Source organism: Lagopus muta, chromosome 9 (genome assembly GCF_023343835.1).
Source record: "Lagopus muta isolate bLagMut1 chromosome 9, bLagMut1 primary, whole genome shotgun sequence".
NCBI classification, from domain to species: Eukaryota; Metazoa; Chordata; class Aves; order Galliformes; family Phasianidae; genus Lagopus; species Lagopus muta.
Genome location: NC_064441.1, coordinates 6,352,789 through 6,371,237, shown reverse-complemented (window position 1 = coordinate 6,371,237; position 18,449 = coordinate 6,352,789). Strand labels below are relative to the sequence as shown.

Sequence of the window (18,449 nt, the reverse complement as noted above, 5' to 3'; positions counted from 1 at the left end):
TGAAGCTGTACCTAATTTTCTTTTACTGAATCATGCTATCGTGGTCCTAACAGCAATGTTTCCAGCTCTGATGCTTTGTTGTGTTTTTTATTGCAAGTTTGGAGTCAGATTTTTTTGTTCCTTGAAGCAGCTGCTACTGTCCTGAGAGAGGAGACTGAATGAGGACTTGGCTGCTGTTGCACAGTCCTGTCCTCTTGACAGAAAACAGCAGGCATGTAAAAGCCCCAATGATGACAGGTTCCTGGAATCAGAGTCTACAGAATTGTCCCCAGAGTGCCGTGGGGAAGTTCTGCAGATCCTGGCTTCCTGCAGGCTTGAGTATTCTGCAAGCACTTTTGAAGCAGACCTGATGCAGAAGCAAAACTCGAGCTGTTGCCTCCTACACGGAGCCACCAGCCGTGTCGGGCTGGTTGGGCTGCCTGAGCCAACCGGGTTTGAAGTGATGAAGCCATGGAAGGCAGTCATGCAAGGGAGCTTGATATGCTTTGCATCACAGCCAGGCTCCTTGTGCCAAAATCATCTCTTCTCATGCTTCAAGATAACGGTGCCCTTCGCTCCATGTGCTAATGTCCTTGTTTCAGTTCTGAGCATTGCGTAGGTGATGGGCAGGCAGGCAGTTGCTGATAATGGGATGCTTGCAGTGTTTTCTTTGGTTTGATTGTCATTTAGTTTTCTCAAGTGCTTGGCAGGGAATTTTATATCTGCCATTCTTATACTGTGTCTATGAATGTAAACTACTAAAGCTGCGCTGCCTTATTACAATTCTGCATTGCCAAACACCTGGAGGTCTGCAAGAATGGAAGTAAACTTTGTCTGGACCTCTGTCTCAAGTAAGAATTCTGTAATAAAACATGGGGTAAGTGGCTCTTGTGTTACTAGCAATCTGATCACTAAGAGCACATGCTAGGTAGTTATAAAGAGAACTTGCTAGATTTCCAGCCCTACCTTTCTAATTTAAAGGACTGGGCAATCTGTACAGGCTATCTGCCTCTCAACTTGTCCAACCCAAAGCCCTGCTCAGTGAAGGGTCACTTGGCCAGTCAAGCTGTGAGGATCTCCATGGTTGGAGGCTGCACAACAACTCTGGGCAAGCACGTAACTGGTTCTGATGATCAAATCTGCTTGCTTACCTCACTTAGAAAGCATGGATATAAACCAGTGTTGACATGAAAGGAATCAAGATGACGTAGCATGGAATGGAATCGGGGCTTTTGGAACTGCTCTAAGCTGCTCAGTCCTTCCTTGGCATGGCAGACGTTTCTGGGTGCAGGCTACACTGCCCAATGTACCTCCCCTGTCGACTCTTGTAGTGTATGGCAACCAAGTGAGAAAAGTATAGCTGTGAAAGTATTTAAGCTGCCATGATTGTAGTATTGGCAAGGAGTTGGTCTTGCCTTAAGGCTAGAGATAAAGTGCAGACAGTGAGTGCAATGACAAGCCATGAAAAACTGTGGATGCTTTTCTGGGATAGGCTTGAGCAGCTCAGCTGGCATCCATTTACTTCCCATTGAGACTGGCAGCGGCACGCCGTATGTCTCAATATAAATGGCACCTGTTTCTCACCACGCCATGTGGGACAGCAGCTCCGTTAGGTAGCAAGTCTCCTAGATTAATCATTATTTAAAATCAAAGTGCATTCTGCTCATTTTGCTGCTGGCAAGAGGGGCGAAATGGGCTGCAGGTGCTGCTTGGCATGCGTGGCGGTGCTCAACGAGGCAGGGGGACCTCTTGGAGGTCATGTGTGCTGGTGTATAACACGTCTGCGCATCTTCATCTCTGTCAGGGCTCAGTGAGCCAGGGCAGACTTCTCTCTGGCTTGCTTAGCAAGGAGGAAGATGGGGAATGCAAACCTGCAAGGCAGGGGTGGGTAGAGGAAGAGGGGGAAATAATGCAAATGGTCCAATGGCTGCTTAGAAGAGCTTGCTGGGACATGGATGCAGGGGGTGGGGGTGGGTTTGCTGGGAAGGTGTGATGAAGCAGGAGGAAGGAGGTGAGTGCTGAGCATGGGTTGAGCAGGTGTGGGGATTTTGGCATTTCCTCTGTCTTTTGGTAAAATACCTCTCTAGTCTGTAGCCATGCATTCTGCTGAAGCTGTGATAACCCTTGAGACTGAAATGGAACATCCTTTTCCTAATCCTCCAAGATTTGCAGTAGGAATTGTCCCAGTGCTTCTACCATGTAATGCAGATCTTAGAAAAGGTTTGGGAGGAGGTGGTCCCTACAGAAATGGGCTGCACTGGCCTGAAGCCCGGAGGCTCTGCTGATCCCAGCCAGTTATTTTACAGACATGGCGAGCGTCCATTAAAAACTGTGTTTGGATTCAGGTCACATAGCTAGTAGCACATGAGGAAAACCTAGGAATCCTCTTGAGAGTAGAGCTTAACCTGTAAAACAACCTTGGGCTGGAGGAGTATTAACTGTGCCCACATTAAATTAAGAGATGGAGGAGTTCAGGAGAATTTCAAAATCTGTTTTCATCGAACAAAAATCAGTAGCAGAATGTGGAGATTTATGCTAAACCTCCTGATTTACTTGAATCCAGTAGAGTGCAGAAACTGATCTGATCTGTTTTAATCGAATCGCTGGATTTTACTTCTGTCTCAGCGGAGAGTCGGATCTGCCCTAGGTTGTGGGTGCTGGGAAATGGACTGCAGGTGCCTCTTTTCTGCACTGTTGGGGGTGGAATGGGGACACTGCTGTATTTCACACCTCAACTCCAAAGGACTTCGTTTCTCAGCCACAGGAGCTAATTATCCAGCAGAATAACCACCCTGTGCAACCACTCGGTGCTTTGACTCATTTTAATATCACTTCATCTTAATATACAGAAGTAATTTGGTCTCCTGAACTGCTGCCATAAATAGAAATACAATAGGTTAAGCTGTCAGCTGCTCGAACATGGGCTCTGCCATTGCGGACTGCAGCACGTCTGTAGTTTGGGGTTCAGTGACCTTGGATAACTAAGAATTTAAAGCCTCGTGACTGAGCTGCATCCCATCTTGCTGCAGCCTGTGGTCTTTGGCACCCAGTGCTGGCGATGTGCAGAAGGGGAGATGGGAGAGGCGCGTGTCAGAGCTCCATACGCAGCATCGCAGAGGCGGCTTGCAGCCACCTGTGAGCAGGCGCTGCTCGGAGCGGCGCTGCCTGCGTGCCGTCTGTGCGCCTGCTGCCTGCGTGCCCGCTGCCTGCATCGCAGCCTGCAGGCAGGAGCTGTCTGTGTCCCACCTGGACTGAGTCGTGCTGGGTGTCACACTTGCTGAAGCAGAGAGGAGTTCTTCTGTTAAAAATATTTCTGTTTTCAAAGTCTGGAATTGGGGAAGTGGTGTGAGAAAATGGGCCAGCATCTTAGTCTGCCTTTTATTTTTTTATCTCCATCTTTTGTCTTGACAGTCTCTTTTATGTAAACCTTCAGCATCTTTGCACCATCTGTGACCCCAGCACTGGGGGGGGGGGAGGGAGGGATGAGAGGAGGCTCCAGCCCCAGGTGTGGCACTCCAGAATGTGCTGTCTGCATGGGGTGGAGGAGAATGTTCCCCTTCAGAGATGGAAGCTCTGTCTGGGCACTGCTCTCTGCTCTGCATTTAACAGGGAAGTAGGAGCTGCAAGCCTTATATCACTTTTAAACAGGGAACGGCTATAACACAGTGAGCAGCCCTCCAGAAATCCATTTAGGAAGAAATTTCATTCCGTGCTCCTACCTCAGAATTAATTTTCATTGTTTCTTCGGTGTGGTAGAGCAGAAGCTTCTGGCCAGAAGAAGTGAGATTGACGTACACCTGCAGGCAGGGGTACTGAGAGATTTTCCAGCAGTCTGGGCCGCAGCTAAACGAGCAGTTGAAGGTTTCAGTGATGGATGCGTTGAGAAGCGAGCACTGAGCTTCTTCTGTCCAGACACTAAAGCAGAAAAAAGGAGATGTCAGAGCATGGCTAGAATGGGTGATAAGCACCGACTGCAGCTCAGAATTTCCATTGGGGATATATGAGGGGAATCTTGAAGGGCTTTGAGCCCTTTGAAAGGGCTGGACTTTCTTGTGTTATTCTGCAGCGCCTAACGTTTGGGAAGATATCTCTATTCACTAATTTATGTATGTAGATGAAAAGGGAACTGGGTCTCAGTCTGAAGAAGGTCTATAAAGATCAAAAGGAATCAGCAGAGAAGGATACAGAGCAGCGTGCTCCAGGGAGAGCGCATGACAAGTGGGGCTGTGAAGGGATGCCATGAGCTGAGCCTCAACCATTAACCATGGCATCCAGCTCAGCTCAAGAAGGACAACCTCTCATTGCTGGGATATGGGCATTCACTAGCAGAGACCTGCAGAAACCCTTCTTTTACTCATTTTTCCCTTTGACTGCTGTTTTATGCACAGGTGGGGGTAGTACTGTAACACCTATCCATGGGAGACTTGTGAAGTTGGAATATTTGATACTTCATAGGTGCTTCAGGCATTTTTTCACATAGTTTGTTATATAAATCAGCTTTCCACACGAGCAATTTTGACCTTAGCAGCCTCTGCAATTGACCCTGATACTGCTGAAAGGTCTGTGAGGACAGTTTGGAAATGCAAATGCTCTGAGATACTTAAAAGGCCTCGATCCCTGTCTCCAGAAGTCTAAACTTTGCTTGGACTTAAGAAGGGGTAAATACTTTTATTGCACAAATAAGATGCTGGCTGGCATTCAGTTCATCCTCATGTGTAATGGTTCTTTTTCCTTATCGTGGCAGGGTTGAGGAATGATTTTCAACTTTTGCAGTGATATAATTGAGGATATTTATACCAGTTAACTTCAGGCACTTATTGTGAATATCTTAATACAGACTCTGTTGTTGATAAGCCAACGTGTGCCAAGTTTTGGGCTTGCAGACCACCATTTTGATCCACAATTACATGTTTTTCATCCCCATAACTTTGCTGGTTGGAGTGGAAAACACTCTTGACACTCTTACTTCTGTATGGGATGGATTTTAAATAGGGCTGGTGCTTGAAATCTGCTTTCAAATACTGTTAATGAATCACAGGCCAAAATTTCTGCTCAGTTGCAGAGAAAGAAGCCAGAGAAGGCCTTGGAAAAATTAAGTACAATGCAATAAAGATGAAAGACAATATTTCACTTTCACAAATTGCTGTGTTCTGGGAGGATTTCACTTGTTAAATGTGAAAGCAGTAACCCACATGGAAAACAACATGCTCTAAAGCAGCTGGATTTCTTTCCAAATTAATTCTCCATTTTTCATTTGAAAGTGCATTGTTTCTCAAGGCCGCTAAATACTTTTGCTCTCTCCGGATTTTGTCTGGGCTTTGTAGCAAAGCACTGGGGGTCTGACAGGTTTCAGCAGGCAGCAGAACAGCTGATGTGGATATTATGGTTGTGTTAAACTGCAGCAAGGCTAAAGCCTATGGATCAGATTTCGTCAAACAGGGATCTAAATTTTCCCTCACTTATGCCTGCACTGCTCAGCTTGCTCTCACTGTTGTTATGCCTAATTTATTTTACGGAAATGAAATGCAGAATATGATCTTTGTTGACCAAAAGAGAAGTTATGCAACTTTAATAAAACCAGTCATGAGAACAAGCTGTGATAAGTCCGCTGGAGCAGGGTGTGTGAGGTCAGGGTAACCACACCAAAATTACCTTTGCATGTAGGACCGCAGCAGGGTGATTCCCAGGAGGAAGAACATCATGATAGAGCACACCATCATGGCCAGCCCGAGGAGTATGGCCCGGTCTTCTCCAGCTTTTAGGGCTGTGACTGTTTTCCTTTTGTCCAGTAGATCATGATCCCTGATTTTTTGGTAAATATTTCTGAGGTTGAAAATAATATATTTTTATGTGAAGTTCATTTAGTCAATGAATCCTCTTTAGGGTGGGCAGTTCCACCTCCATACCCATCTTGTGGGAGAGAAAGGCTTAAGGGTCCTCAGGTGTCCTTATTCAGTGTATTCACTCTGACCTGGTGGAAATTAATTCATCTCCAAAACAAATTACAGCCATTTCTGAGAAGGTAAAAACCTTTTATTGCAAATACAAAGATTAGACACTTGTGCCAGCTCAGTAGGTCCTTCTTTGGTGCAGCTTCATTGGCTCAGAATATTTATGATATAGATGAATTTGATTTCTCAGTGCCAATTTAGGGTACTATAACACATTTGGGTATGTAAGGTGTCTTGTCTTCAGTCAAATATGGTAACAAGACTTATGTTCCTGTATGCAGGATATAACTTGCAGAAGTAGTCACTGACATTTTGTGAAGGGACAGCTTTCTTTTCTGATTCCCTACAGGTTAGTGGTTTGGGAAAAGTTCAGCCCTGATTGCAGCTCAAGGCTCATGAAACACTTTGGGGATTTTGCAGTTGATTTCTGTGGGCTTATTTGATTGGGAGTTTATTTGCTTTATTTAAAAAAATATCTTTCTGGAAGCTCCGTTACTCATTACATTGAAAACTCTAGCAGAAAATTATTCACTAAAGCTATTTGTTCTGGGATTAAAAAAAGCAGATACAACAGACCATTCCCCCTTCAGCAGAGTCCTTTCCATTTTCTAACCGTAAGTCCTCCTTTCATCTCTGAGCCTTTGATGATTCGATGGGTCATGAGGACACAATGGTGAAGAAGGAAATATTTGAGTACATTTCAAACACACTCAAACTTTGTGGGTTTAAAATGTACTTACAGACCTGAGGCTGGTCAAAATCTCCTGTGTTTTCTGTTACGGTTCTTTAGAATCATCCAGGCAGCACTCGAAGCGTGAGAACCGCACACCTCTGAGCCCTGGCACCACCATAACATGGACATGGTAGTACACGTGGAAGAGGTTCCTCTTCTACTGTCTGCAAAATGGCAGGTGAGCAACATCAACATCACTGCAAACCCTCCATTCCTTTAAACTGAACCACCAACTTTCACTCAACCTTGGAAAAAAGCACTGTGTGACGAAAGACCAACTGTATCACTTACATCCACCAAAAGGGACACAGTCGAGACAGATGGAAAATCATACAAAAGCATAGTAAAAACAAGAAAAAAAAAACATGTTTAATCACAAACTCCTTAAAAGTGGAATTGAATTTGTGTTTAGGTGATGAGTCATAGTCATGCAAAGCACAGGAGGTGTGGGGTTTTACAGTAAGAATTGTGCTTAGATGTTACTGCCATCAATCCCCCATAACTAAGACCTCTTGAGGTTTCTTCATCCTCCTGTAATTTACTCCTTTGGCTGCCTGTGGTTTCTCTTCCAAACCGTCCTTTGAAGCTTGTCAGTGTTTTTCTAGTTGGGAATGAAATGGTAATTCTGCCTGTCAAAATTTTCCCTGGTGCTGGGGAGAAAAATGTATTGTGAAGTGGTGGATGCCATTGCTTTCAAATAAGTGACGTAGAGTAATAATCTGATGCTACTTTTTTATGATTATTTGTCAATCTGTGTTTAACTCTGAGAGCTGTTATTACAATTTGCATTGCTTTCAAATGGAAGCAGGCAGGAAGGCAGAAATTGTCATGCAGTTCCAGAACATTACCCCATCACACAGCATAACTTATGTCAGCGCGTAGACGTAAAACACAGAGCCATCGCTCACCAGTGTCACCAGAGCAGCTAGGACATAAAAGGGATACAAATGGACAATTTAAAAACAAATAGCTAATTGAGAATGGTTGCAAATGCTTCCTATGTGGCCTTGAGCCAAGAGCATGAGTTAGAAAAAGATGGGCTAAAAGGCGAGTAGAATATTTTGCTGCAGCCTGAGCATCGCCTTAGCAGCTGTGTTACCCTGCCCGTGAGTTTGCTGCTGTGTGGAATGGGTTTTAAGCATGTATGAACTTTTGGTACATGTGAACTTTTGACACTTATTGACTGGGAGAGCTGGAGGGGTGCTGTGCTTGGCCGGCTGATGCTGTCAGCACACGGATCACTGCTTATCTCACAGACTCCATCTAATAATTGTGATTACCTGTGGCAGCTCCCCAAATATGATAGTGGTGTAGAAGTGGGTGTATTTTGTTTTTAAAGATGTCACAGCTGTCAAAACACAAGGTCTCTCCGCCTCCTGTAAAGACATTTAATAGAAAGCAAACCTCCAAGGACAAAAGGTCTTTGCTCTCATCATCATTTTCAAGCTGAAATGTTCCCTTTGCCAAATTGCTCACAGGATATGGGCTGGCTACTCTTCCCTGATTCAACCGCCAGAGAGGAAACCTCAGCTGTGGCCGTGCCTGTGGGGGACAGAGCAGAGCGGTCCCTCTGTGGATGTGGCAGCAAAGCGGGGATCCCACTGCAGGGTGGTCAGCAGCTCCTTATGAAGCCATCAGATGAAGGGAGAGGAGGGTGTGTGTTACGTTAGTCGGCCTGAATGCTACAGCCAAGGAGAAATACAGTGCCTAATCACCTTCATAAAGAAGTTCCCTATCTTCTGCAGAGCTGCTCCCATTTGCTGCAGCCAAGACTTTTCTCTGCCATCGTTGGGGACAGATATTTTAGTAGTAAGCAATGAGAAGGACAAGGCTTGTCGCTTGCTTCCCACCTGCTCTGTGGGCTGCGGGGCTGTTGAGATTCCTGTCTGCTGGGAATATTCAGAGTGACTTTGAACCTACATTTTCTTCTCTGATATCACAGTTATTATGCAGAAGTCATACTTCTGATATCTACTGATAGCAGAAGTCCTTGAAGAAAAAGGTCAAAAACCTCTCATATATTAACCACTGAATTTCTTCTGCTCAGGAGCTTTTCTACTCATAATCCAATTTATTTACATTTTTCCTTACTGGGGATGCTTTGTTGCATCAATTCTTATTATCTGAAGTACTGCAAGAGGATATGTCCCTGGAACTCGTACATGAACCTCTCTGGTGGTTCCTATCACTAAGAATGGACTTCACTCAATTCCCTACCTTGTCACCTCCAAAAGAGGCCAAACTGAATTGTGCTTTGGTTTTCCAAGCTTATAGCATTGTGGAAAAGATAATGAACAGCTGAGAAGTAATGAGGTCTTGGCTAGGTTTCCAAAGCCTAGGAAGTGGCAGTTGGGGAGCAGCAGATTTCTCAAACATAGCAATGAATGCACTTCTTGGCCTTGGCGCTACCAAAGCAGATGCCCGAGAGACACTCCCCACCCTGGAGGAGGCAATTATCCCCCAGCAAGTGACCCACTGCTGCAGCAGACTGTTGTTTGCTGGCATAAGTTTGCTGCTCCAGCTGACAGCCTTTCTGTCTGAAGCTTAATGAGCACAGGATTCCTAGGAAGGGGTCATTTAGGGGATGTTATCTGTCTGAAATGAACTGACTGTACGACGTGGTGCTGCTGCCAGTGACCTTACGCGTGTTAAAATCGCCATCAGACAGCTACGGGTGAGTTCCTCCCGTTGTGAGCACTTGTTCCATGTTCACACCTCTCTTCTGCAGTCCTGAGGCTGCAGTCAGCACTCTCCTGTTCTCATTTTCTCTTCCTTCAATCCCTTTTGATGGCTTGAAAAGGCACCTGGAATTGCCACGGCTGGTACATAGGGGTAGAGGAACATAAGCCTGGGGAAAACTCAATTACAGAAGAGACTTGCAGAAGTACAGGAAGCAGTTAGATGTCCAGCTCCAACTGAATGTCCATGGAAACCTGCTGCCAAGCTCAAGTCCTCAAAATACCTATTTGGGATTGGATTATCCAAAGAGCTGAGCACCTTTGTGGAATTTGCAACAGAGGTCAGTGAATTAGCCAGTCCTCCAAAGAAACCCAACTTCCCGCGGGCAGCTCTAGTACCTGGACTCAAAACCCATTTTCCTAGGCAGATGCCAGCAGTAACGTCTCATTAGAGTGTGTTTTGCTAATTGGCACTGTAGCTCCACTGACCTCTGGTTTTGTTTCACTTGAGTCTGATGTTTTGTGATTGCAGTTAATAGTGAGAGCTGAAGGAGAGGAGACAAGGGAGAAGGGGGAAAGAAAGGAAGGGGAAATGTGTTTGGTGGTGACAAGATGAGCTGCCCAGCAAATCTCACTACAAAGCAGAGAGATTTTGGAAGGATGAGCCTGAGCATTACTGACAATTGTTCTCTCAGAAATGATATTTAACTTCTCTCATTCCCAATTGAGTGCTGCCTTTGTAGACTTAAAACCTCTCCTTCCCTTTCCTTCTCTTCTGTGCAATTCCCTGTCTGTGTGAGACTCAGTATTCCCCTGTCCATCAGCCTATTTCCTGCAGCAGTACTGCTGGACTGGGCTGGACCAGAAGCCAGCAACTTTTCCAGCTGTTTGCCATCACCCAGCTGCTGTGCAGTGTCATGCACACATGCTTCCCACATGTGCATGCATAGAAACAGGAAGCATCTCTGGCAGCTGGATGCATCACGCAGATGTGTAAAAGGCACAGGTGACTGGAGGAGAGGTAGAGGTGGCTGGAAAAGAGGAGGCTGTGAGCTGTGCCTGGAGCAGGGCATGTGTGTGCTGTGGGCAGGGAGCAGGACACCTGTGAAGGGCTTGGAGCTGTGACTGCAAATCTGTGCTGGGGATAAGTGTGCTGTGTGCTGTGGTAACCTCGGAGCTGGCCTTCAGAGAGCAGCTGAGGGAACAAGGGGCTTTGTATCCCTCCTCCCTCCCCCAGTGCCACCGCTATAGAGCAGTGACAGGTCGTGGTCCTAGAGATTCCAAACCCATCAGAGACAATCATTATTGATGCCATTTACCTTTTCTCATCGTGTCTGTAAGATGTAGAGCTCCGGCCACTGGTCCAAATAAACATTTTAGAGGGTTGCCCAGTGTTGGCTTTGCTTGCTGCAGTGGGGCGATGGAAGGACCTAGGGGAAGAGTGATAGTTTTTGTCACTGCCCACCCAGTGCAGCAGACCAAGTTACACCCAGATCTGCCGTGGCTGTGCCCAGGAGGGATTATTTGATAAACTTGAGCTGAGATGTAAAGTAGTGAGAATGGCAAATTGGCAGAGGGAATGAAGGATAAATTTTGTTTGCCCCCCTGGTAAAATATGCTCCACAGTTTGCAGGCTTTGCACCATGAACAAGAAATCATTGGCAGTTTAAGAAAAGGTAATAGCTGCATCCAATGTTATGGCAGCATTTTGTTGGGAGAAAGTGGCTGTTTAAGCAAATGCATGCTTATTGCAATTTATTGGCTACACAATGGCCCTCAGTGAGATGAGGTTTTCAGGAAAGGTGTCTGAATGAGGCAGAAGTATGAGACATAAATGCAGTGTTTTATGGAATTGTATCTGATGTGACAAAGATGTCTTTTCCCACAGAAAAATTACTGTCTCAAAACCATTTGGCCAGATCGGGTAGAGCTTTCTCTGAAGCTAAAGAAGTATGATTTGCTTGATATTTCAACCTGGGCTTCAGGGATTTTTCTTCCAATATCACTTTTCAAGAGATTTCTCTAACATCCCACAGAATAAGCTCCTGCCTGGGGCTTCTGTGTTTCACAGGGGCATCAGACAGGTGATGCCTTCTCCAGTCTCAGAGGTTTCATTTCAACTTTAACCCTTTACTGCAATTAGATCTCACAAATGTGAAATACAGCACCGAATAGACCTCAGGAAGTATTTCTCTTTTGTCTGGACCTGCAGAACTGCCCTGATTTAAGGCATATTTGCTATATCTAGTCCTAGAAGATTGTGGATACTGTGGATTAATTGAATATGAATAACTATCCTTACGGATTGCAGTTAAATAATTGCATAAATAATATGGATATTGCCAGTGGAGCTTCCACTCCCCTCACAACTTCTCCAAATCTGCTCATCTGAGTGCAGTGAAGTTGGCTATAATCTCCATTTCTGGAGATTGGGCCATACAGATTCACTGTATTTCACGTTACTTCTTTGCTTAGCACTTTGTGCTTTTGGGTGTTTGTGAGAAAAGTTAAAGAAAAAAATGAAATATGAGGGATTTTGAATGCGTTAATGCAGGAGTTCATACACCGGAACTCACTGAAAAATACACCCAGCTGTTGATGCTGCTATCAGAGAAGGCACTTGAACTCCTCAGTGCTCCTTTCCTGGAAAAGTCTGTAATGCCACTATGTACGTAAACACGGTGATTTCAATATTTGCATAGCGATGAACCTTGGGAGAATACTGAAATCCAGCTGAGGTGGCTGCAGGGAAAGACAGGCATGGCAGGGAGCCAGAATCCATATGTACACAGATGGGCTGCTGGGTGACATGGCTGAGTACTGTCTGGCATGGCTTTGTGCTGCATTTATGCACAGTAAACTGGACAAGAAAGTGGTTCCAAAGAAGGGAGGCAATGGAAATGAACTCTTCTCTAGTCTCTTCCTCATGTACATGGTCATCGCTGCAGGTCTTTGTGCCAGCAAAACCTCTTTTCTTTCTTACAACCACAGTAGGTAAGTACTGGGGAATCAACAACAAGAAGAAGTCCTTCCTTCCTGTAATAACTGTAGTTTAGAAGGTGAAATAGCATCTATCAGCCACCAGCTAAGAAGTGTTTTTATAGGGATCACGGACATAAATTTGTGTTGTGAGATATTGGGTCTAATCCTACTCTGGTGTTTCTGCACTGAGCAGTTCAGGAGAGTGCAGAGCATCTACCTGGAGGCCATGATGGCGTCTGGTCTGAGACCTCTGCCAGGCTCAGTCCTGGGGCTCCTTACTGCTGGAAAATAAAACGATGTTTGTATTTACCACTGCTGCCTTGAGGGTACAGGATGGAAAGCCTGGCTGGCTGGACTACTATGTCCTGATTGCTCCCAGAGATGGTGGTGAGTGCTATCAGAGTCTGTTCCTAATTAGGAAAACCCTGGGCACTCGTTAGAAGAGATCAGCAGCTTCTGCTGCCTGCTTGAGTCCTTGTCCTTCCTGGGCAAGGAGTAGACCCACAAGCTCCAGAGCACATCACAAGAGAGCCAGAGGGTGATGGCTGGCAGTGAGGGGCTGCCCCACTGGGGTGATGCCAGAAGGGAAGAGGTGTCCTCCTCCTCTAACGTCAGAGGGATTTCAGAGTCCCTCATGGCGCCAGTGCCTAGAAGCTGACCATATGTGATGGTGTTAATGCTGCCTGCTTCATTAGCTGGGCAATCTGAGCTAACGGTCACTGTTTAACACACAATTGCACACTTAATCTTGTGTAAAATCCTAACTCTGATGACATCATGGAAGCTACTCCAGAAGTCAGATGGAAGTCGCTAAATTTGTGTCTCCTTTAGGCAAAGGTTAGCTCTACTGTGCAACATCTGCTCTTTCAAACTCACAGCTATGCAGTTAACTGCTAAGCTGAGATTCTCCTGTCTGCATCAAGAGATGACCCTGGGGAGTTTGCTAATCCTGGTATGGAAGTAATGTAAGAGCCAGAATCAGAACAAAAACAGAGCCTGAAACATCCAGCTCCCAGGTATGGCCCATTGCAATGTGAAGGGGTAGATGGAAGTGGGGTTGCACCAGGGAGAGGTTGAGGAAAAATCCAGTGGGGTTGTTAAAATTGAGCAGATCAGCACCAAACTGGCAATTCTCATGTTGTGACACTATTCATGGAGCAATGTTTCCTCAAAATACTTCTTTTCCCTGCAGGGCCCAGTGCCTGCTTGCCTGAATTCCACTTATCTGTGGCCAGAGCAGAAGAACAGCCAGCATGGACTAAGAGGAAAAGCAATAAGTTAACTTATAAAAGAAATGCATTCACATTAGTGGAAGACAGTTACCACTTAGGGAACATTTAACGCCCTGCCAGCAGCAACACTAAATCGTGAAGCAGCAACAGCGATATCAAACAGTGTATTTCTGCCTCGTGACCAGACCTTGCTGTACTGTGAGCTAATGAGCACGGTGTGGGACAGAATGACATAAATAACTGCTCTTGTTGGAGTATCCCAGGAGCTCCGGCTCCACTCAGTGACTAATCCAGCCAGTAAACGACCTTGAATTTGGGGTTCCTCATTACAGCAAGGGAAAACTGGACAATGGGGAGCTGGTGCTAAGGTACTAATGAGTTCAGGAAGACTGATCACTAATGATGCTGCATTAATGATTTCACCTCTATTTCTGGCCTTTCTCCTAAATCTCCCTTGAGCTGAGGGCTGAGCATCCCACTTGGTTTTTGAGTTAAAGGAGGATCGTGCCTGGGACAGATCTCACTGCACTCCACTGGCACAAATGTGGCTAAGATGCTCCATGTCCCCAGGAGAAAGATGAGACTGCTAGATACGACTGAAGCCATCACATGGGGTGCAACTTAGCTATGTGCAGAATACAGGGGCTTATGGTTTGTTTTCGAAGACAAACTTCTTTTAACTTCAGGTCATCCCTTATAATTATTAAACCCTTCTGCCCAGTATTTCACATTAGTCAAAGGGATGTTCAGAAAATGTGAGTCATACTTCTTTACTACATGATGACATCCAGTACGTACTCACTTCAAAATTAAATATTCCAAGGTAACCTGTAAATCATCCAGATTTGCATGTCATGATCTTTTTTTCTCCAGTACTGATTTTATGTTTTGTGGAAAAAATTTCAAGCCTTATTGTTCAATTTTTTCTTTAAGCCCCCAGGTTCTTTCCTACCTGGCTCCAAGAGCTACCTGCCTGTTATGAGTCTAGGTAGTCCACTACCTATAGAGCAGATTTTATAGTCTATACTTCTGCTTATCTTTTTGACTTCTCTTCCTTCTTTTTCCCCAAAGCCTCTTCCTATCCATTTCTATCTCCATGATAACTTGTTTCATCCCAGGTGACTTAGCTGATCAAAATGACCACTTTTTGAAGAAATTCTTGCATACACAGATCAGCTACAAGAGAGGGAGCTGCTGCTTGTTGCTGCAAATAAGAGTCACATCCTTTCTTCTTTGGTGACCTTCTGGGCCACCTCCAAGAACCCTGAGAATGTGGCTCAGCTTCCTCATTCACCCAAAGGCTGTGCCAGTCCCCCTGCTCTACCTGGCAGAGGCCACCTTCAGCTGGCAGTGAAAAACCAGCCCCACTTCTCCCATGTTTTGGTGCTGCTGGGTTTGTAATCAAAGCACGAGGCAATGCCTCTCTTGGCACATTGCAGTTGCTGGGGATAATTGTCCCCTTTGCCTGTCAGGGCTCTGCAGACATTTTTAGCTTTCTGTGCTTTGTCAGTTGTAAACTGATTTGAATCTATGTAGAAAGTGACACGTTGGACAAGTACTATATCATCTCTGTTGTTCCTGGTGTTCACTTGTAACATGGACTGGCTTTGGGAGGATGTGCAGCAAGGTCAAGTGCTGGGTCACAAACCCCACGTTGGAGAGCAGAGGCAGTGGCAGGTCCCATCAGCAGGGATGTCCCCTCCAGCTCCGTGCAGCTATGCCTCAGTGTCACACTCTTCCAGAAAAAAATCTGGTCTGAGAAGTGCATGGTTTTTAAACATCCCTAAAGAGATCTTTCAATTGAGGAAGGCAGCACTAAAACCCTGTTAAAACCCTCCCTGTGTGGGAACACAAAGAAGGGGTGACAGGGAGGGCACCAGCTGCCACAAAGGAAGAGTGGGTTGGAGAGTGCTGTGGTTGGGAAGAGGGGTGAAAGCAGGGAGAGATGAATAACCATGAGGCAGCACCCCAAGGAAAAGCAGAAACAGCTGGAGCAGATAGGGTGAGAGTGGCTTTTCTCTCACCTAAATCCTTGAGTGGCTCAATCATTTTTATCTCCTTTGAGTCCGACCCTGTGCCATCGAGAGCACCACTCAGAACAAAGCGAAGGCAGAGGCAATGCTGAAAGGACAGCCCAGTGGGAGCTGAATGCTCTGTCACTATTTATTTTTGAGTCCACATTTGGATTAGCTGTAAAGAGCTGTGTGGATAAGCAAGCAGGCAATTACAGCTGGGACATGCTGCTCATGAATGGAAATGGCTCCAATCTGCTCGGGACATATTGAAATTCTAATTCAGTTAGATTCCTTTAGTTACAGCGTGCATCACAAGCACTAAAAGCGATCGGATTAAAAAATAAATACAAGTCGTATGCTGTCTTTGGTCTGCCTTCACTGTTCTCCTTTCTCCCCCTTCCCTCCCCTATGTTAGCTGTTGTTTGACTTTATTTTCTGTGGCAAAATAGAGTGGTCTGCATTGAATAGCTTGTTAATTTTTATGAGAGTCTGGCAGTCTGCAGCTGGCTGAATGTGCTCACTGCTAACGGGTAGACAAATCCAGAGAATAACTGAGGTTTCACGTGTCATGTCTTGCTAAAGGCCATTACTCAGTGGTGTTTGCATTACTGCAAAAGTGCAGGTGCAAAACTGAGGTACAGAGCAAGGAGACTGTTTGTACAACTAAGGAATGGCCTTGATGGGGAAAGGGAGATTTAATAATTCCGGGATACAGACACAACTGAGGCATGGAGCTGTGAAGTAAGCATCTCTATGGCAAAGCCAAACACCCAGTTCTGATCTCACAAGCAACCTTCCTAGTTTTCTTAGTATAAGAGGGTAAATTTTTGCAGGATAAATACTCTGTTATTTCTCATCTTTTCAGAACACATACCTCACCACCCGTAGCCATTTGTTACTTGAATACAATCAGCTGTTGCAATCAGCTTCACCAGGTAGAATTTTGCATGCAAACACCACAGAAGGATACCGGAAATAATTTTTCATGCATTAATTTCATATAATTTCCACTTTATGTGTCTATATTCTATATTGCACAGAGGAATTCTATAGAGGAAGCTGCCTATTGGCTTTGGAGCCTAAGTCATGGGCAACACAGCTTCATCTCCATAGACTGCTGAACTTCTTTTATGTTTGCTTTGCCCACTGGTAGGGGTCTCCAGGTCCCTTGATACAGACAGAAACCTCCTGTCTAAGTGGAAGAAACAAAGTAAAATCCTAATTTTTTGCAGGAAAGGTGCATGACCCAGAGAACAATTTCCAGAAGAAGAACAGGGAAGCATTTCTGATGGATTCATTCTCACATACCAAATCCAGCCTGGGGAAAAAGACTGAGAGAAAGTTACACATGAAATGGGATGCAATAAGACGGAAGATTAGAAAGACAGGGAATGTAACATGAGGTAAGAACAATGTGCTCACAAAGAAGAGAGTAGAAATGTCTACATATTCCACAAAAGTAGTCACAAAACCTACTGAAGTAGTGGAATGAAATGGACAGGAAAGTTGGTGGAGTGAAGTGAGTCAAATGACTACTGAGATGAGGCTGATGAGCTGTGTTTGCTGCCGTAAAAATCACTGTAAGAACCAAATCACCTGCTTTGTGGGTGAGTTCAGAGCATGATATGCTGGATGGTACAAATGCAGACATAGCCTCCTTAAAACACCAATAGATTGGGAGCTTATGAGTCTCTGTATAGATGTGTTCTTGTAATATACTTTTTAGCATAAAACCAATTTTTCTTGAGAGTCAGGAAAAAAAGATGATGAGAAAGAACAAAAGCAAAGTCTCTGTAAGAGGGAACAATGTGCCTATGCCCTCTATGCAGTTTTGAAACAACAAAGAGAACAAAATCTCTGCAGTCCTCTGAGGCCAGCAGTGCTCTGAACAGTGAAAGGGCCACGTCCCCAAAACAAAAGCCCAATGTATTTTGGTCTAGAAGTGAAAACAATGGCAAGAACAGGCACAGATGCTTCTGTTCCTCATATGGCAATAATCTATATTAATTACAGCAAGCGTCCAGCTTCGAGCAATGTCACTGCAGTGCTATTAATGTTCGAGAGTATTGAGTTTCTAAGGAAGTGAATGTCTTTTTCTCTCCCTAATCATGATTACTTGGTTTAGTACTTGAGCTAAGCTTTTATTTAACCAAGATAAATGGGTATTTCCAAAACCAGCCTGTTAACACTATACATCACATTATTACTCTTCTCTAGAATTTCTTGCCTTGTTTGCTATTTTACATAGCTGCTAAACACAAATAACAATAAGGAGGAACTGTGCAGAATTCCTTAAGGATTAAAGATTAAAAAAAAATTAATAAATCTGATTTTGACTCATTACTTCCATCTATAGTGATAATATCTCCCCTCAACCAGCCTAACACAATGTTTTCCCTTCTACCATTTCGCTCCCTTGAAACATGAGCGTTCACATCACTTTTCTGCAGACACCGCCAGCCTGGCTGACTAATATTTGTTGCTTTCTATTTGCAATCTCTCTGTCATTTAAGCTTATGTGCCAACACTGTAGGTTAACATTCAGAAGACCAGATGGGGAATTAGAGGCACAACTTCTGTCAGAAATAATGGGGCTTCTGTGCTTCGTTTCCCTTAGGGCATGGGGAATGTTTCTCTTTTCAATAGCTCTTAAGTGTGCATCCAAGGCATGTTAGAGGCCTGCCCAGAGTGCCACACAGCTGGCATAATTCCCCAGTTTTCTTTGGTGGGACCTCCATCACTCGGCCAGGTCTCACCCAGCTCCTCCCAGACACCTGAATGCCTCTGCTGAGCCCCTGCTGAAGGAAACAGCGCTGTGAACCAAGATGTGCTTTCCCTACTTTCTAGGGAAACTTCAAAATTGCCTCTTAATTTTCACC

At 44.9% G+C, this 18,449-nt stretch overlaps 1 protein-coding gene across 8 annotated transcripts in view; it reads right to left on the bottom strand.

Moving 5' to 3' along the window:
* The window catches only part of LOC125697463 (calcium-activated potassium channel subunit beta-2), a 114,913-nt gene that overhangs the window by 2,280 nt on the left and 94,184 nt on the right, over nucleotides 1-18,449 (bottom strand). For 6 of the 8 annotated variants that reach the window (XR_007378802.1, XM_048954714.1, XM_048954717.1 and 3 more), the window contains exons 2-4: nucleotides 10,661-10,771; nucleotides 5,632-5,802; nucleotides 3,699-3,894 (exon numbers count right to left, since the gene is read on the bottom strand). Coding sequence is in view for 7 of the 8 variants with exons in the window: in XM_048954714.1 (XP_048810671.1) it covers nucleotides 3,699-3,894; nucleotides 5,632-5,802; nucleotides 10,661-10,771 (478 nt within the window). In the remaining variant the exon portion in view is untranslated. The remainder of the gene's footprint in view (nucleotides 1-3,698; nucleotides 3,895-5,631; nucleotides 5,803-10,660; nucleotides 10,772-18,449) is intronic. The other 2 variants (XM_048954715.1, XM_048954720.1) reach the window with 2 other exon arrangements.